The following is a 20,024-nucleotide window of genomic DNA, read 5'->3' as shown; positions in this document are numbered from 1 at the left end:
GCAGTCAGGATGGACTGCCTGCGAGGGACCTGCCGGGGATGTGACCTTTTGGGGGAAGCTGGCCCCAAGGTGGAGTGGGGCTGGCAACCCTTTTGAGGCCAATCACCTGGAAGAGGGTGGGTCTGAGTAGGCCAGTTCTGGTTGGCTGGAGGCTCTGTCATTTTGTACAGACTCCTCTTCCCTCCCCAGGGGAAGTGTCTTTGGTTCTTGGGAACAGCTGGCAATCAAGGTATGGTGTTTGCCACCCAGGAAAAGCCGTTTCTGCACAGAGCCTCAGCCAGATCTGAAGGGCACTCGGCATCTGTGACCTTGGACAGTTCACCTAGTGGAGCCCTTTACCTTCTCAGTAGAATGTACACCAGTACGTACACCAGTCACCCAGGGGAGAGAACCATGTAAGATCGTGGATGTTGAACTGCTGTGGTTTACTCTGGGCAGTGCTTTTTAAAGTTCCAGTTGTGACCTATCTGAAGGCCGTGTAATGAGTTTAGTGGGTTGTGACCAAGATTTTTAAAATATGAACAGGAATACAATGGAAAAGAAAATATTCTGTATTGTACATAAGGGTAGGTTTTGTTTCATGAAATGTTTGTTTCAGTTGATAGATATTGAAGTGTGTATACAAGGTTGGGAAATATTTCTTTAAATTGTGGATCATGATGGAAATAGGTCTGTGAAATTCAGTGTAAAGTGTGAACAACAGGAATAGCAAATGCCTATTGCAGGTGCACCCTGCAAACTTGCAGTAGGTTGGAGCTTTTCATCTAAAGAAGATGGATACTTATTGGTGTGAATCAAATTTACCACATCTTTTAGGAGTAGGTTTGGTTCCCTCCCTCTTTGCTACACACAACAAACTCAGGTGGGGCCTGGTTTTCGTTTTCTTCCGTAAAGGGAAAATTAAGGTCCAGAAAGTGAAAAGAACCGCCCAGAGTCCTATAGGCCAGTGGTGCACCTGCGCACGTGGCCTGCACTCCAGCAGCAGGAGAGGAGGCACCACATGGGGCGTTCGTTCTTGCCTGGGGGCTCCCCAGGGCTCACTCCCCAATCTCAGCATCCTCCTCCTCCCCTGTCACCTCAGGGTCCTGCCAGCCATTCCCTGCCTCCTGGGACAGGCTTTCCAGTCCCTAGTTCTACCCTCTGGGGATCAACTAATCAGTGTGTTTCTCCTCCAAGAAAGTTACATTTTAATAGGCTTTCCAAAGAGGAGTTATTAAGATGTGAGTGTTGGTTCTTGAAAGTTACTTTCAAGTAAGTAATTGTCCTTTAGAGACTGTGATTCAGTAGGTTGTGGCCTGACCCTCAAACCACCCCCACCCCTGCTTTTTTTTTTTTTTTAAAATAGGGTTTTGTCTGTCACCTGGGTTGGGGGTGCAGTGGTGCAATCATAGCTCACTGCAGCCTTGAACTCTTGGGCTCAAGCGATGGACCTCAGCCTCCAGAATAGCTGGGATTACAGGTATGTACCACCTTGCCATTTTTTAATATTTTTTGTAGATATGGGGTCTCCCTATGTTGCCCAGGTTGGTCTCAAACTCTTGGCCTCAAGCAATCCTCCCACCTCGGCCTCCCCAAAGTGCTGGGTTTACAGATGTGAGCAGCCATAACCTAAATTTTTAGCAGGTGGAAATGGTCCCTTAAGGAAAAACCTGATGAAGGGGGAGGAGCAGTGAGGCCAAGCTGCCCCTTTTTCCCCTCCCCCTATAGATGTGGGGTAGATTTCACTCCACGCAAGAGGGCACGTGGTTATTCTGTGCTTCACCCCAGTCTCATTTCTAGCACAGTGCCTGGTTCAGAGGCATGTGGTCAACACAGGCCACGGTTAGCAGCACACACGTCTAATCCAGCCAGCTCACCTGCCTCTCATTTGCACTTCCATGTTCATGCTTGTGCCTTTGCACTTACTGCCTTGGTCTGGAATGCCCTCTCCTTCTTTATTCAAGGCTTAGATGCCTCATCTCTGCCCTAATCATTTTCTATTTGAAAATGCATGCATGCAAAAGTGCTTAGTGAACCAAGCCATCCCAAGGCTATTCTGGATGCTGTGCAGCTCTGTCGAGAGGTGTGTGCTGGAAGATGGGAGAGTCTGGGTTCTGCCCCAGGTGTCCAGAGGCTGCTAGCCCAACAGTCATCATCTCCCAAGTGGGAATGGCGGGTAGGGGGACGCAGAGCAGAAAGGGCTTCTGGACCCTCTCACTCCAAGGGACATCGTGTGAAGAAAGCTGGTATCTACCCATGTGAACTGCAGCTGAGGGCACCCTCAAATGACCCAGCCCCAGAAAAGTGTGGAGGATATGCTGTCCACTTAAGGTCCCTTCCCCAGCCCAGGGACCCACCTGTCTCTGTATGGGTGAAAAGTAGCCATTTGGGCTCAGAGACAGGCATTCCTAGGGGAGAAAGGCACCAAAGAGACAGATTTTACAGATTTATTTTTAAAAAACAAAAACAAAGGTTAAAAAAGTCCTTCATTTCCAACCCTGCCTGGGGGTGTGGGTGGGGAATAGAATAAGCTCAGAAAGGTGCCTACCTCCTTTCTGCAAAGGACATGGCAGGTCAGAGGCAGGCCCTCGCCCTTTCTGCCCTGCCTCCTCCTCAGGTAGCTCAAATTGCTGCTAGGAAGATTTATAGGCAAGGAAATGTGGGAGTGGGAGGCCAAGAGCTGCCTTCTTCACATCAACAGAAACTCCAGCTGTTCTCTCCCCTTAGTTCTCTGAGCCTCACCACCGGGACTCCCAGGGTGGGCGGGCAGGCAGGCCAGGAGGCTCAGCCCTCTGGGCTATGTTGCTCAGACCACCGCAGCTTTCTTAATGCTCTTTGTGAACCAGGAGGGCAGTCAGGGGAACTTCACAGTGCGGGGAGGGGTGTCTGGAAAGGAAACTCTGAAGCGCCGTCTCTTTCTGACCTTGCCTCTGCACTGAGGCTGCCATTCTTGGCTATTCCCCATCCTGAGGCTGAGTGGAGTCCAGGACAAAGCACTAAGTGGCTGTTTGCTACAAAACACCTGGAGATGCCAGAGAGTAGCCGTTGGCCTATCTGTCAGTCCAGGCTCCCACACAGTCACACAGTCATACACACAGCGTTAAGGCGTCTGTGCCAGCAGGCACGGCCCGGCTGGGCCCAGCTTCTCTCTCTCCACCTGCAGAGGGTGTAGGGGGGAGAACCCTGGCTGCTGCAGAAACAGGCTGAAGGGGGAGAAGCTGACAACGGAAGAGTTAACCAGGCCTGGAGAAAGAAGTGGGAGGAAGGAAGGCAAGGGCTTTCCAGGCCTCCATCCAGGCCTGCTGGCTGCCCTTGAAGTAACCCAACTCAGGTTGGGGAGCCCTGACCATATACCCCCTGGAAAATGGGGGACAGAAAGAGGGGAAGAGAGCGGGGCTAGAGTATTGGGACTTTGGAGGAAGCCAGTGCTATCAATATTTACAAGCATAAAGCCCCATCTTCTGTGCCACCTACCTCTCTGCCCCTCCCACAGAAATGAAAGGCCCCTGAGAGCCATGGAGGAGGTGCCCAGACCTCCTCACCAGCTACACCCCTAGGGAGAGCCCCTGCCCTCCAACTGGCCCCATTTCTGGGCCCCTCAGGAATGTCTGTCTGGCTCTGCTCAGTCGGGAGGAGGCGCCCTGGGCCAGAATCCTGGCTGCCGCCAGCCCTAGGAGTCCTTGAGCATGCTGATGCGGGCGTAGATCTTCAGGGCGGGCCCCAGCTTGATGTTCATGGCGCTCATCAGGTGGTCCTCCTTGAGCAGCAGCAGGGCTTGCCCGTCGATTTCCTGGGCACGGAATTCCTCTGCTATCTCCTGGCAGCCTGAGGGGGTACCACCAAAGACAGTGTCAATCCAAGCCGCCAGTGTTCACCTCTGGCAGCCACTGCATCTAGTTATCTAGATCTAGTTATCTGCATCCATTATTTCCTTTAGTCCTCATAACCACACCTTGAGGAAGGCGCTGCTGTTCTTATTTTGCAGCTTGAGAGAGGCTGTGCAACTCACCCACAGCAGCCTCGATCTGGGCCTCCTCCTATGTGCCCCTGTTCAGACCCCTGCTCTGTGAACTTGGCGGACCCATGTCCACTAAAGTGCTGAGGAAGTGACAGCGTGTGATTTCTGAGGCTAGATCATAAAGAGCACAGCAGTTCTCACCTCACTCTTCTGCCTGGGTTACTGCAGAGTAAGCCAGCTACCAGTAAGCCACCCCAGCAACCCTTTGGAGAGGCACGCGTGGAAAGCAGCCAAGGCCCTGGTGGTCCCCGGCCTCCTTGCCGTGTGAGTGAACCGTGCTGGAAGTGGGTTTTCTGGCTCCAGACCTCAGACGCTGCAGCCTGTATGGCGTCTTCCCTGAGACCTCATATGACCTCAAACTCATACACTGGGTTTGTGGAAGGGAGCAGATAACCTCTCTGTTTCCAGGTCTTCAGACTAAGAGGAACTGGACACCAGGAGCCTCATACCAGGACTGCCCAGCCGAGCCACTCGATTCCTGACCCACATGGCCCTTGAGATGACAAGTGATTGCTGCTTAAAGTCACTGAGTTCTGGAGTAATTTACATCACGGCAATAGGTAACTAATGCAGATTCTGGTACCTGGAAAAGGAGTGGTGACATAAAACAGCTCTATAGATGTGGGCATGGCCTCAGAACTGGCCACAGGCAGGAGCCGGAAGGACTCTGTGGAAAGCATGAGTGTCTAAGGTGCTTTGAGAGACTGTATATAGAAGTCTCATGGCCTTTAGGGAAGCTGCTGGGGAGGCCTAAAGGAAAGTGAGGAAACTCTTAGTGGAGATTGGAAGAAACAGGGTCTCTGTTATGAAATAAAAGAACATTTTGTAAAAATGTGGTTGGTAGCAGAAATGTAAGTTGAATGTACCCCATGAAGTGGGTGGTCTAGCTAAGGAGATTTTCAGGCAGAATGTGTAAGGTGTTGCTTGGCTTCTTACTGCTGCTCACAGTAAAATAGGAGAGAGAGAAGGTAAAAACAAACAAAACTGTTCAACATAAAGGAACCGGGATCTGCTGGTTTTAAAAATGCCCAGCCTCTCCAGATGGCACATGATGCTAACATTAAGAAATGGTTTCTAGGCAAAGATCAAATTCAGGGCACAGTCAAGAAAACATGGTCTACAGATTAAACTTAGGATGTGACTTAAATCTTTTTGTTAAGACTTAAGAAAGATCTAAAGTGATGCCTCAAAGAGCTATTCAATCCAAAGGCTCCTGATGGATTTTCTAGGCATGCCTCACAGATCCTCTTTTCAACAGCAGGGTTTCTAAGAATGTGAAGGGCACTGTCCATGCTGCCCTTCAGCTTCAGAAGAATACCAATGCAGACAACAGCTTACCCTTGAAGATAATTCTGGGTGTGGTTTTTGTCTAATGGAATGGACCCCAACAAGATTCCCAGAAAACCCACAATTATTTTAAGAAATACTGAATTAATGATTTTAAGAGTCAAAGGTAGGCCGGGCACAGTGGCTCACGCCTATAATCCCAGCACTTTAGGAGGCTGAGGTGGGTGGATCGCCTGAGGTAAGGAGTTTGAGACCAGCCTGCCAACATGGTGAAACCCCATCTCTACTAAAAATACAAAAATTAGCTGTGTGTGGTGGCGCATGTCTGTAATCCCAGCTACTTGAGAGGCTGAGGCAGAAGAATTGCTTGAACCCAGGAGGCGGAGGTTGCAGTGAGCCGAGATCACGACATTGCACAATAGCCTGGGTGACAGAGCAAGCCTGTATCTCACAAAAAAAAAAAAAAAAAAAAAAAAAAGGCAAAGGTAATATAAAATAAAAAGCAGGAAGTAGGCTGAGAAAACGACTACACTGAAAATACAGGCTACTTTTCACAGAAAAGGAAGGAGAACTCAGAGGGCAGAGCCAAGACAGAAATCACTCCCAGGCTTTGAGTCCCAATTGAGGAAATGCCACCATAAACCCTAGCAGATTTCGGAACTGGAATGGATCAGCGACTCTTGTATGCTCCCTGTTTCTTCCCTTTTTGGATGGGCATGTCTGTAATGGTTATCCTATGGCTGTCCCACTGTACATTGGGTTTGTGGAAAGGAGCAGATAGCCTCTCTCTAGTTGTCAGATCTTCAGACTGAGAGGACCTATACTTGAAGAACTGGACCCCAGGAACCTCATCTCATCTCAATGACGAGAGCCTGGACTTCAAACTGATGCTGTCATGGGACTAAACTGTCGGAGATTTGGTGGGGGTGGGGGTATTCTGCAAGAGGAAGGAACACAAATTTCTGGGGGTCATGGTGAACTACATGGCTTGTCTCTGAATGGCTCCCAATAATCCTTGCTTCCCAGTTCATGCCCTCTCACAATGAGTAAGACTGACCTGTGTGACCAGTAAGATATTGTGAAAAATTATAATTAAAAAAATATATTGTGAAAATGCCAGTACGTGGCTTCAGAGGCTAGATCATAAAGGGCACAGTGGCTTCTACCTTGCGCTCCTGGAACCCTACCTGTGGGGACATCCCACTGCCATGCATATCATGAGAACACTCGAGCAGCCCTCTGGAGAGGCCCATGTAGACAGGAACCAAGGCCTCTTGCCAACAGCCAGTCCAGGGCAAATCACGTGAGTGAGGCACCTTGGAAGAGATCCCACAGCTCTTCAGTATTCACATGACCTCAGCCTTGGCTGATAGCTTAATTGCAACCTCATAAGAGACCTGAGGCAGAACAGCCCAGGAAGCCACTCCTGAATTCCTTACCCACAGCAACTGTGTAATAAAAATTTTGGGGATGAAGAGATAACATACTAGGTTAAGTGACAGAGCCAGAATTTGAACCCAGTTCTGTGTGACTCAGAAGTCTGTGCTCTTAACCACACTGCAGTCCCTGAGAAAGAGGCTTGTGGTTGCCATGAATACCTGACCTGGTCGGTGTATGAGTGAGACTGGCAGAAAAACAGTAATGCATCCGGGCCCCACTGACGGCATTTGTGAATGATGTAAGGCTTGCGTCTTATAGCTGGCTCCTAGATCCTGGGCCTCACCACCACTTGTGCTCCACCACGCAGGGCTCTGTGCCATGTCTGGCCATGCCACAGACTTCCCTATCTTCATGCCTCTGCACGTGTGCCCTCTTGCAGTCTCTCCATCCAGCAAAGGCATACTTGTCTACTGTCATTTAGTTTACATTTTCTTAATTAAAAAAATTTTTTTTTTTTGGTAGAGACAGGTCTCGCCATGTTGCCCAGGCTAGTCTCAAACTCCTGACCTCAAGCAATCCTCCCACCTCAGCCTCCCAAAGTGCTGGGACTACAAGTGTGAGCCACCACACCTGGCTATTTTCTTAATTTTGATGTTCTTGACACATATCCTACACTCTACCTGACTCCCCTCCTAATCTCTCCCAGGAGAGAGACAGAGTTAATTATATTATCATCTCTGTATTTCACACAGATCACTTCCCATGCCAGAAAATATACAGAATTACAGCTATGGAATATTTATAGTTTGCATTCTATGCTGAATATAAGCAAGCTCTTATAGGCAGGGAGCTCATCTCACTCATTTCTGTACCCCAGTTCCTGAACCTGAGTCATTAACTGAACTACCTAATCCTCCTGGTGGTGGGAGGGTCTCTCATTTTCTCTTTCCTTGCTATTCCAGGGAGACATGGAATTTCCAAGGGCCTTACCTGGCAGAGAGCGGATGAATTCATAGACGTCTTCTACGTTCCACTTGGTGGGCTCACTTGGCAGGAAGTGGTGTCCCATGCCCACCAGGTCCCGCATATGCATGTCGGGGAGCTCCAGGTCCCGCTGGCCTTGTCGCCGGCGGGAAGTAGATGAGCTGGCTGAGATGGGTGACAAGGGTTCCTCATAGCTTGAGTTATCTGAGCAACGGCTGGAGTCTTCCTGGCTGTGTGTTAGCTGCAAAGCAGCAGTGACCGAAAGGGGCACAGTGCCTGTTGGCTGGGAGCAGAGAGTTTTCTTTGGGATGGGGGAACAAACCATCTCTAGCAGCAGTGATGAACAAAAGAGGTATTTCTCCTTTTTTCTACTTGGCCTACTACCACACGTCTGAGTTCCCAGATCTAACAGCATCTTCCATGCTGTCCTGTCTCCTACCCTAGGCAGAGTTAGTCCCTCTGAGTATTGTAGTGTCTACCACACAATACTGCAATTATCTTTTTCTAAACATGAGTTTTAAAGCAGGGCTCTGAGTTCTAGGAGGTGATCACAGAGCCACTTGAAATGGCATGTAAAATTTCTTCTGTATGTACATAGCTTTGGACCATTCTTAAGGAGGTTTAAAACAAAAACAACAGGCAAAATTATACATAAGGTTATAAAACATCACACCACGCTGTGGAGTTCCTTTAAGGGAAGACTGTGTCCTTAGAGCCTAGTGCCTAACAGAGTTTCTGGCATACAGCTGGTGCTAAAAAATATTTAATGACTGAAAACCCATGTTCCTGGTAGAGACCTTCAAGAACTCTGTGCTCTCGTGTTCAGGGAGGCAAAAAGGTGGCAAAACAAAGGGTGGAGGCTGCCTTCTCACCCAGCCCTCCACGTAAGGCAGGAGGTTACCTGAGCAGCCCAGGGGAGACCCCATTTCCATGGCCCCAGAAGCCAAGGATGGAGGCAAACTGGAAGGGGGGGTGATGTTGAGGCAAGGCCACGGAAGGGGGCAGGGAACCTTGTAAGCACCCATGGGTCTAAATGAAGGGACCTACTGGGGTGCAGAAGGCTCGACTGGACAGGTCTACAAGGAATGAGAGCACAGCAGAGTGTGCTGAAGTCGGCAGCTGGGGGGGACCGTGAGGTCGAGGGCCATGGAAGGGAAGCTGTGGGGACTGTGGGGATGGAGCTTCAGGCTCTGCCGGCCTCTTACCTGCTTCTTGGTATCCTTGGTAAGTGGTGGCAGACTGGCTTTGCTGGCCCGACGGCGGTTGTGGGTCGCAGCTCCTGCCTTCTGCAGCTTGCTCCGGTCTGAGTGGAAAAGTCCCACCCGTTTGGTGCATCCCACGTTGTACCTTCAGGGACAGGGGAACGGGGGATGTCACATTAGTCATTGTGCTTACGGGCCGTAGGCAGAATGAGCACAGCCAAGCTGTCTGACAAAATTTGAGTCCATCTATTGGTTCAGATCCTAACTCCATCACTAACTACTAGCTGTGTGACTTTGGGTTTAAGTCACTTAAGCCCTGATCCTCCGTTTCCTTATCTGGAGTTGGGGGTAATACCACTCACTTTCTAGGTCTGGTCTTACAACATGAGATAATGTCTGTAAAATGTTTGAGACACCTGGACTTGGACCAGGGCGAGAGCTCACACCTGACTTATTCCACTATAAATGTTACCCTGTGATGGGAAACTACTGTCCACTGTCCTGCTGGGGAGTGGCCTGGCTGCCCCAACAGCCTGAGGGGAATGAGGTCTGATGATAGCTGAACTCTAGCTTGGCATGCAGAGCACCTCTGTCTGGGACCTAGAGATTTCTTCTCTTCTGGGATTTCAGGGCTTCAAGGTCAGCTGCTGCTTCCATTGTGGTACAAAGACCACACACGGCTTTAGAATTGGACAAGCCTCAATCCCCAGGCCCATGGCTTAGCTATTAGCTATGTCATCTGAGGCACTACTACTCCTTTGTGCTTTGGCTTCCTAACCTGTATAAAGAGGACAATAGTAATACCTGTCTTGGGAGTTATTTTGAAGATGAAATAATCTTATCAATTGACTGGCACAGTGACTAGCACACAGCAGGTTCTCAGGAAATGACAGTGGTTTTTATGATGACCATTAGTGATCTATGCTGGGCAAGAGCTCACCAAGGGAATACTATAGCTGTGGTTCTGGGCAAGGCTTACCCTAACAAGGCAGGGGCTGTCAAGGCTAGGAAAGGCAAATGGGTGCCAGTGGAGCCCAGGAGGGCCAGCCGAGCCAAAGCACTGCGGCTTTTCCTTGGACTCCCGCTGCTCTCTCCCACCTGCTCTTAGGGGTTCTGGCTTCTCGTGCTTGTTGAATTAGGGATGCCATCCTGCTTCCAGGTGGGTTGAGGAACTAGCAAACTGGAGACGCCACCCCTATGGGCCTCCTGGGGTAGACTATTAATGGCAGGAGGTGGGACATAAAGTGCAGTCCTGGGGAAATGGAGGGGGCTGGGGCCACTCACCTCTTTGCACAAGCCATGGAACAGAAGCGCTTGGAACGCTTGAACTTATAGGCAAAGTCCACCCGGCCACAGAGCTCACACTTGAGTTTGAGGGGAGCACCCTCCTCTTTGGATTCTAAAAGTATAGAAATGGGTAGGGTGGAGAATGAGAAATTCCTGCAGGACTGTGGCCAGCCCCACCGTGAGGCCTCCCTACTCCATCCTGCCTGGTCCTCCTGCTCCCACAGCTGTGACATGCAGCAGCATTCTAGCATGGAAAATGCCAGTGGTTCTCACCCCTGGAATGCACTCAAGGGTGTCTGGGGATGCCCCTTGTATACTTGACATTTTTTTCTTCCACGTGGTCTGAGTCTGAGGCAAAACACAGGTCGGGGAGAATCAGTATCAAATGACTGTGGAAGAAAGCAGGAGCCCCCAGGAAATACTCTAGATGCTGTCACAGCTGCTCCGCTGGCATCATCACACCTTGATCTATGCAGCTGGCTGCTGACCCAATAAAAGACCTCAGAAGCCCACGCTCCTACAGCTGTGCAGCCCTGTCAGTGCTTCATGTGGAAAGAGCAGCCTTGCCTGGCCTCTGCTGTGACCCAGAGGTGGCCCCAGTCTCAAGGCAGGGACGAAGGGCAGGACTTGCCTGGGGCCACTCCTACAGTCATGCTTAAAACTTGCCAATGATTCCCACAGGAAAAGCCATTCTTGGGATCCTGTGGTTGGCTGGAGGGGGATTGGGGGAGCAGAGGACACATGGTTCCCCTGATTTCCCCTATCCCTCTTTTTGAGGGAAGGAGGCCGAGGAGGTGCTGGGGCAAATGTTTACAGACTCACTGGCTCAGGGTTCCTCTGGGGAAACAGAGAGAGGAAGTGTGTGAGGCCTGCCTTTCTAGCCACGCTGGGAGGCCGAGAGATTCAGGGTCTGAGATGCCCACCTTGCAGATAGGGCTCCTCCATCTCCGAGTCAGTGGTGGTGGTGTGATCCTGCTGTGGAAGTTTCTCAGGCAGGAACCCCTGTGCATACTTCTTCTTGAGATTCCCCACCAGCAGGGACGAGCGTCCCACCTAGAGGACAGGTGACACGGAGGCCGTGAGGGTCAGGTGGGAGCGGCTTCCTTGCTATCCATCCTCATCACAATTACACATATAAAGTATCCAGGCACAGAGGCCAGCCCTCCTCAAACCTTCCCCCATGTCATCATCCAAGTGTGCTGGGCTCAAGGCCCTATTTTGCTGGTTGGCTCACGAGGTAAGATGCTAATGGGCAAAGTACAGGGATGGCTTCTGTCCAGGACCAACGGATGGCTCAGGAGATTAGGAAAATGTCTATTCCAGTAAGAGTCTAAGGGCTGAGATCAGGTTTCCCACAGTGCCAGATCAAGCACCAAGACCCAGTACCCACGCATCTCCAGGCAAGGACAGAGCGGAGTCTGTGTGAGGCTGTACATATAAGAGAGAGACTCAGCACCCATTTTCTGATTTTTTACTGTTCTCCACCTTACCCCAATGCCTGACCCAAGCCAGAGGTACAGGCCATCACAGAGGACAGCAGGAAAAAACGGACCCTGGGCCACACAGCCAATGACCTCTCAGTTGTCAGAACCCCAGAGCAGCTTATTTACGCGTTTGGATCTCCTTTTGCGGCCTTTGTTTAGGCAGCCTGGTAGCCAGTCACGTGGCACCGACTCTAGGGCGATGCTGGGGGTGCTATGCAATCTGTCTCCACCTCATGAGATCAGGTGGTTTCTAGTGTTACTCTAGGAGGCCCAGTCTAACAGGGAAGGGATGTAACAGAGCTAGAGCAACTTCTAGCTAAGGTGTTCCAGGCAAATTTCTTTGCCACTGGCCTCGGACAACCTCCAGTGGGAAAGAAGACAAGAAGCTATGTGTCTTTTGGCATTTTACAGGAGCAGTTCACCCATCTCAGTTAATCAAGCTCCGCGTCTTCTGCAGACTAATCAAACCACCCATGGAACCAAAGAATGAGGAAAAGGCAGATGGTATCCCAGAAAGGTGTCTCTCCAACAGCCAGATACTTTTCATCAGAACAGAGGCTGGTATGCCCCTGGCTCTGGGCTCCTCCACGCCCACAGGGCAGTACCACTGTCTCCAGTGCACACTGCACAGAAGCAGCTCTGGGTGCTTTGGTCGATAACCCATCTTCGTGGCTCTTGGATATTTCTTGTTAGTTTTAGGCTTCCATTGTGACCTTTCTGAGTGCCCCTCAATCTCATTAACTCCCCTTTCAAGGCTCTATCCCCAGAAAACAAGCTTCGGGTTGTGACCCTGCTCCCTCACATTCATTTCTGATACACGTATCTTGAGAATTCTGTTCTGTGCAATTCCTTTTGTTCCTAACTGGCCGAAGTTTTGCCATTCAGAGGTTTTGGCTTTCAAAACTCAATGAAATCTAATTTCCCGAAACCCATCATCTCTCACCAAATATCCCACAGTGAACTCCCTTTTAACCAAGGGTTCACACATCATCAGGCAGGGACACACCTGAGTTTGTGTGGGAAACTTCTAACCAAGGGTCTTGCCAATTATTCCTGATCACTGACCCCCCTCTTCTGGACCTTGGAAAGATAATCCTAGAAAGAAATGGCTCTATATTCTTTGGGGGAGGAAGTTAGCAAGGAAAGAGCAAATTGTTCACATTTTCAGAAATTTTACATGGAAATGTAAAAATATTCTAAGACACATCCAAAATATACTTAAAAAAAAAGGGGAAAAGAAGTAGTCCGTACCGGGAAAGGCTCCGCCCCCTCCTGGATCACAAACCCTTCGATAACATGCGTCAGGATTTGGGGTTTCACAATGGCCTGTGGTGGTTTATTCTCACCATTCTGGGGGGCAGTGCCGGCGATGCTGGAGGCAGAGTTTCCGTTCCCTGAGGTCATGCCGGGGCTGCTGAGGTCGGTCAGTGCATGAACAATGCCCTGCCCTGTCTCTGCATGAGAGAGAGTAGGAAAACAAAGCAGGGGAGATCAGAACCAGAGTCCACGCCCAGGGAGGGACAGCAAGGACTCAAACTGCGCCTGGCTTTTTCCGTGGGGCCAAGCGACAATGCAAACCAAGCAGTCCCCTCCCCTCAGTGACCCATTTAAAAGTGGCACAGTTTCAATGGACACATCACCAAGTATGAGTATAGTCAGTTCCACAACAACGCATGCAGCTAATCAGCTAGCAGTGTTTCTTCATTTCCCAACCATGCTATGAACAGTTAACCCGGTTAAACAGACGGGAATTCTATGAGGAGTTAAGACCTTGGTCGATACTGATTTGAACAAATAAGGTTAATACTCAGTTTGAGGGAGAAAAGTATTCAAGGTGACATCTAAAACCAGGACAAGAAGCTGAGCTAGGTATAGGGCTTTGAGTGTGATAAAGAGAGGTTAAATGAAGCTTCTACGAGGTTCCTTAGAGGAGGGATTTTAAGAGCCCTGTGAAATGTCAAAACACTGAACCCCAGAAATTGATGCCAAGGGAATGCAGGTACTGAACCCCAAGTAAACACTATCATGTAGATTTGACTATTCAGAGACCGGTTATCTGGGGTCAGTGCATTGAAATATGCAGAAATTCCATTTCTCTGCTAAGAAGGCTGCTAGGCAGAGCTGAGATTTTCTCTGCTGTTTCTGCTGAGCTGAGTGCTCTCAAAAACAGTCCTCATGCCCAGATGTCAGCTTCTTATCTAATCTGATCCTCACCAAATCATAGATCCTCTGTCTCTCTGTGGACAACCTTTCCTAATTCTCCTTCCCCATGGGCCTGCTAGCCTTCCTCTAAAAGACCTAACAGAGTGCTCCAGAAAGTGAAATTAGATGCCTATACACAACCACACCAGTGAACTTCCTCTCTTCCACTTCAAACAGCATCGCTCATGAGCTGTCTCATTGTCTTAGACGTGCAAGACTTCATCTCCTCACTTCTGTAACTCTCTCCCGCCCCCTTCCCAGGGCTGTTCTCTACCACCACCAACTGCCCCGTGAGCTGAGGCTGCCTTTAACCTGGAACTTCCTAAAAAGGAAAAAAAAAGAAAGAAAAAGCCATTTCTTTATTGCAACAAGTCCATTAATATAAAGCATAGCCCAGTGAGGTATGCGTGATATATACTTTAAAAATGATTTCAGCACACTTGTTAAGTAATCTTTGCATAAAACTTTATATGAAGATGCTCATATTTCATGTTAAAGATCCATAATACCACCACAGAATAGGAATTCTTTGTGCTTAATTATATAGTATGGAAAAGTCAAAATAGACACGTTTTAGAAAAGGTGGTTAAGGGCCAGACATGGTGGCTCACACCTGTAATCTCAGCACTTTGGGAGGCTGAGGCGGGTGGATCACCAGGTCAAGAGTTGAAGACCAGCCTGGCCAACATGGTGAAACCCTGTCTCTACTAAGAATACAAAAATTATCCGGGCATGGTGGTGCGTGCCTGTAATCCCAGCTACTTGGGAGGCTGAGGCAGGAGAACTGCTTGAACCCAGGAGGTGGAGGCTGCAGTGAGCTGAGATCGCGCCACTCCCCTCCAGCCTGGGCGACAGAGCAAGACTCCGTCTTGGGGCGGGGCGGGGGAAAAAGAAAAGGTGGTTTATGACTAGTTCATAATGGGTCTTGGTCCACTCAAGCTCATGTTTTTTTTTTTTTTGAGACGGAGTCTCATTCTGTCACCCAGGCTGGAATGCAGTGGTGCGACCTATGCTCACTGCAACCTCCGCCTCTCAGGTTCAAGCGATTCTCCTGCCTCAGCCTCCTGAGTAGCTGGGATTACAGGCATGCATCACCATACCAGGCTAATTTTTGTATTTTTAGTAGAGACTGGGTTTCACCATGTTGGCCAGGCTGGTCTCGAACTCCTGATCTCAGGTGGTCCACCTGCCTCAGCCTCGCAAAGTGCTGGGATTACAGGCATGAGCCACAGCGCCCAGCCTCAAGCTCATGTTCTTACTGGTGGTTCTAATGCTAACTAAACCAGGATAAACCTTTAATGAACAAGAGTTGACTATGATGCATGTCTTTAGTACTCAGTCCTCCATAATTCAGCTACATAATAAACTTCCGAGCTGAGCAGGGGCCATCTAAGAGAAAGGACCAATGAAGTTTTTTTTTTGTTTGAGACACAGTTATACCAGTAAGTTAGAAAATTTCCATTAAGTGCCTATATTCACTTGAAAAATTTTTTTTAAACAGCTTTGGCTTTTCTGTAGAGATGGAAACATTTCCTTTCTTTTAGAATTAGTCTTTCCAATTGTAAAGGTGTCTGAGAACTTGAGAGCTTGTCTGGAGGTTCTAGCAGGGGAGGGCAGCTACTCGTATGCCCTTGACTGAGGGACGGCCCTCCTCTACGGGATGGTCGTCCTCTTTGACCCAGCTGCTGGTTCAGGAGGGACGCACATGGAGCAGTGAAGGAGGAAGGGGACACCTGCCTAGCCAGCCAGATCAGCGGAATCAACTCTGCCTATCAATAGGGTGACAGGTGTCGCAGCCAGATGGCCCTCACATCCATGTTTGAGAACTTAGGAAAAAAACCCCTTCCCTCACAATCTATGAATAACTAGGAGGACTGAGTTGATGATTCAATCAAATTAAGTTTCTGTGCTTTTAAATTTTAAATATTTAAGTCTGCCTTTACACAATTACATTCTCTGCTTTTATGTTTTGCATATGCTAAGAAACATCTATTTTATTTAAAATGAATTACTAACATAGAAAGATTACTATGAAAGCTAAAATTTTATTTTTTAGATGATGGCTATTTCCTCCCAATTAGAGCCTGGTAAAATATTCCCTGATGAGTCTAATGAACTGCAGATTATACAATTATAGGATTGGAAAGTCTGGTTCGATCTCTTACCAATGCTTGAACATTTTCTATAATATGCCCACCCAATGATTTTCTGGCATTTGTTTGAATACCTCCAGCGACAAAGAAACTCACTACTCTGGAAGCAGTTTGTTGCCACCTTGGACGGCTCATTAGTGATTCCTTATATAATGAGCCCAAAATCTGTCTTTCTATTAATTTCTGCCCAATTATCCTCGTTCTGTTCCTGAAACTCACAGAGAACAAGGCCAGTCAGATTTGTCTAACAGGCAGAGACACGGGCTTAGACCTGGCTTAGAGACTGGTCTCTATCACTGAGTCAACTGCAGGCAAGTCATTGTCCCTCTCTAAGCCTCAGCTTCATTGGCTGTGAAATAAGGATCCTACGCCTACCTTAGAGTGCTGCTGTGAGGACTAATGAGCCAGTGAAAGGCAGCGCATGCTAGCTTACGAGGAAATGCTTGAGAATGTTCCTGGTGTCATGAAGATGTCACTCATGACCACTGTCTTCTCTCCTCCAGGACAGAAGGAGGAGGTATTTCTTACATAAAAAGGCTACAAATTCGTAATCATCCTAGGCCCTCTCTGCCTACATCTTTTAACATCAGGTACCTAGTTAATACTAAGCATCATCTGTCAGGTGTAGTCATGTAAGAGATCTGGTTGGTAAGATTTTTGGTTTTCTGTGTTTGCTTTAAAGACAGTCGTATCTCTGACTGAGAGCATAGGTAGAAAGTAATAATTCCCTTGTTTCAGTTTAATGAATTCCTCCATGGAATTAATCCATTCTCCTCTTCATTCTGGGATCACTCCCACCTCCTGCCTCTTTCGCTGATAGTCATCAGAAAACAGCACCCCTCTGACCTTGTCTTGTGGGATCCCTCTATCCTGGCTTGACTTCCCTGCCCCCATCCCCCTTCCTATCTCAGATCTATGCCTATTAATGTTCACTGCAAGACAGAAGATCACTCTTGAGGTCAGATTGTGTCTTCATGCCAGATACATTCGTGAGCAGATATGGCCACCAGCTTAAAGGCTACAGAGCCAATGCTTAACTCTGGGAAGCAAAACTTTTTGGAATTTGAGGTTGTTTTTTAAAAAAGATCTTGTTAAGAGAGAGAACACACTAAAAAACTCTTGCACCACGTTAGAAACTACCACTCCCCATTGTAACCCAGGGCAGATCAAAGGAGACAGAATCCAAGGGACAGATGGGAGAGTGTTTTATGAATATACAAAGGTTCACAGCTATTTCGCTTTGCAGTCATCTTGTAGGCCAATAGCTCCTCATCTGCTTTAGTAACAAAGGAGTCTGGGCTATTCCTGGAATGACCGAACACAATCTCGCCCCCTGCCAAGCTCAGCACACTGAGATTAATTTAATCTGCTTCCCGCTCTCCCAGACTGCTTTTCGGCCTTTGGGGGAAAGCAGCTTAACAGTGAAACTTGCAGAAACCTGCCCTGCTGGCCCTGAGGCCAGATAAAAGAGACAAAGAAATACTCTGAATCTGGTTCCTTACTCAATTCCCTTGACCAGTTCAGAGGCTATAAGTGCTGCCAGGGATTCCCACAGGTCTCAAATGCCTGTATACAGTCAGGCACCTGAAACCGAAAGGTGGAGGCAGGATAAGGCGGGTGGGAGAGGCTGGGGGAGGGGAGTAAAGCCAGGCTTCGGTGGGGGGAAGGGGGACGTAGAATCTTGGCCTTTAGTTGACGCTGACCACAAAGGGCCAAGTATTCCGGTCAGAATGAACAGAGCAGCATGTTCCACGGAGTCTTGCCTAACATATGTCTCAACTTCTAGGCTGTTTCTCATTTCTGGTCTCATTCACAGGCTCTGGTACAAACAGCCCTTACAGGGGTGGGATAAAACAGGAAGGACTACCCAGCTCCTGTTTGTGAAATTATCTGCTTTGGGACTGGTCACGTCTCCTAAGCAGAGCAGACTTCTCTAGGCAGGGGGCTACCACTCAGTCACCTCGAGATCTTCGGGGGCTAACCCCATGTCCAAAATATGATAGGTGCTTAATGACCATTAAACTGGAATGTGTGGCATCCATGATCTCAGTCTTCACTGTCTACACAGAGTACAGGACTGCCTAGTGCCAAGATAAGCAATTTGGCACTAGCTGAAATTTACAAATTGCTTTCTGAAGCTATGATGTTTTGAGAGCAGCTAGGCTGGTGGTACCTGCCTACCGGAGCGGCATTTCTAGGTACCTGATTATGAAGAATAAGAGCTATTCTTTGGCCCATGTCTTCCTGTTACAGTGGGGATTTCCTCAGCAGAAAAGAGGTACAGGCAGACCTCTGAATTCCCTGTCCCCTTTGAAACATTTTTGCCAGACCCAGGCACTTGGCAACGCAGGATGACCTCTAGAGGCAGAGGCAGGGAGGCTCCTAGGACCAGTGGCTTGATATCCAGAGCTGATGGGCTCTCCAGCCTGCTGAGGACAGACGTCAGGCTGGTGCCAGTTATGCACAATTGGGCCACTTCAGAGCCAGTGCTGATGTTTTGTTTTGTTATACTGGAATACAGCTTAATACAGGTCGAGTATCCCTTATCCAAAATGCCTGGGACCAGAAGTGTTTCTAATTTTGGATTTTTTCAGGTTTTAGAATATTTGCATTATACTTACTGGGTAAGCATCCCAAATCCAAAAATCTGAAATGCTCCAATGAGCATTTCCTTTTGAGTATCATGTAGGTGCTCAAAAAGTTTGGGATTTTGCAGCATTTTGGATCTGGGATGCTCAATCTGTACTAACATCTGCAACAGGTATTTCAGATGCCTAGCACTCATTCTATCTGACCCTAAGATAGCCCGAAGACATGGCTTCAAAGGCAATGGAGACCAAACGGAGTTTTTCCTTCTACCCCCTCAGCTTGGTCAATGGCTGATTTCCACCTTATCATGAGAAGAGAGTATGTATTTTAACTTAAAAGACTTCTATTTACTGTTTGGTTGCAGCAGGAGTATGACAGAGCTCATGAAGTGAATAAAGAATTTAAAGAAGCAGAGTAGATGATAACATGGCTCATTTTCTTACAACAAATTCTGCTCAACAAATGGCAAACAAGGTCACCTATAAAACCCAAAGCCCAGTCTCCAAGCCCCCAGCACTGAAGTCATGCTCACTGTGCTTCATTCAGTTCAGCAGGCCCAGCCATGTGGCCAGGGTGGTCTCTGCAGGGTTCCCAAGGAACCATTTGCTCTAGTAACCACCTCAGTGGAGCACTGCAGAGTGATGCCCAGTTAAACCATATCCAGGAGACAGCAGCAAACACAGCACATACCTGGTTCAACCAACAGGCCGTACTGCAGTGCGGTAAGCTGAGGACAGAGTGCCCAGTCCTCATGGAAAGATCTGGGGCCACACTTTACAATTTCTTTGGTTATATTTGGGCCCCCAAAGAAATGAATGCCACTGAAAGTGAGGAAGGCAAGAGATTTCACAAACACCTGTTTGTTGACACCTTCCCCCAGGGTGGGGCGAGTGAAGGGTAGGAAAGTGACTGAGAGGGAGTTGCGGGGAGGAAGGAGGGGAACAGGCAGGCTGAGCTCTATCTGGGACCCTGACAGAGTCCATCAATTAGAGATTCATTTGGTTAACAATTTCTTTAAAATGCAAGTATACATCTTACAGTCATTCACACTTTACTGTGAATTACTCGACTCAGATAAACAGATTGCTTTCCTCCCAATTTAGGGATGGGGTGGGGGAGGGGGTGGGTAGTGATTGTTTTGGATCACAGGGCACTAGATCCCAGAGGATTAAAGTTAGAAGGGCCCTGAGTTTAACATCTTAAATGTCCTAGATGAAGCAACTTGGCCTCAGAGGTGAGGTGATTTGCCCAAGGTCACAAAAGGCAGGCAGTGGCAGAACCCACACTAGAACCCAGTGCTTTAGACTTTTCCGGGTGGGCCACACAGGTGGAGGGAGGGCTGCGCCGATTAGCCGTGGATAGCACGAGGGCACTTGGGAAAAGAGGACAAGACATGTAAACTGTATTCTGGGACCTTCTGAGGCAGAGGCCAGATATCACATGTGGGCTGGAGCATTTG

The 20,024-nt window shown here is 48.6% G+C and overlaps 1 protein-coding gene and 1 long non-coding RNA gene across 10 annotated transcripts in view; one reads left to right on the top strand and one right to left on the bottom strand.

Moving 5' to 3' along the window:
* The first annotated feature begins 684 nt into the window (after positions 1 to 684).
* LOC129051667 (uncharacterized) lies at positions 685 to 8,318 on the top strand. Its single transcript, XR_008516097.2, has 3 exons — positions 685 to 1,459; positions 4,406 to 4,557; positions 7,627 to 8,318. It is a non-coding gene; the product is annotated as an uncharacterized LOC129051667 (long non-coding RNA).
* Positions 2,413 to 20,024, bottom strand: part of PHC2 (polyhomeotic homolog 2) — a 106,607-nt gene continuing 88,995 nt past the window's right edge. For all 9 annotated transcript variants that reach the window (XM_054538149.1, XM_002811098.5, XM_054538175.1 and 6 more), the window contains 6 exons: positions 12,873 to 13,075; positions 11,061 to 11,190; positions 10,135 to 10,249; positions 8,854 to 8,995; positions 7,655 to 7,931; positions 2,413 to 3,804 (listed from right to left, as the gene is read on the bottom strand). In XM_054538149.1, coding sequence (XP_054394124.1) covers positions 3,650 to 3,804; positions 7,655 to 7,931; positions 8,854 to 8,995; positions 10,135 to 10,249; positions 11,061 to 11,190; positions 12,873 to 13,075 — 1,022 coding nt within the window. In that variant the 3' untranslated portion in view covers positions 2,413 to 3,649. The remainder of the gene's footprint in view (positions 3,805 to 7,654; positions 7,932 to 8,853; positions 8,996 to 10,134; positions 10,250 to 11,060; positions 11,191 to 12,872; positions 13,076 to 20,024) is intronic.

Source organism: Pongo abelii, chromosome 1, assembly GCF_028885655.2.
Source record: "Pongo abelii isolate AG06213 chromosome 1, NHGRI_mPonAbe1-v2.0_pri, whole genome shotgun sequence".
NCBI lineage: Eukaryota > Metazoa > Chordata > Mammalia > Primates > Hominidae > Pongo > Pongo abelii.
Note: the sequence above shows the minus strand (reverse complement) of the source record. Positions and strands in the feature narration are given on the sequence as shown.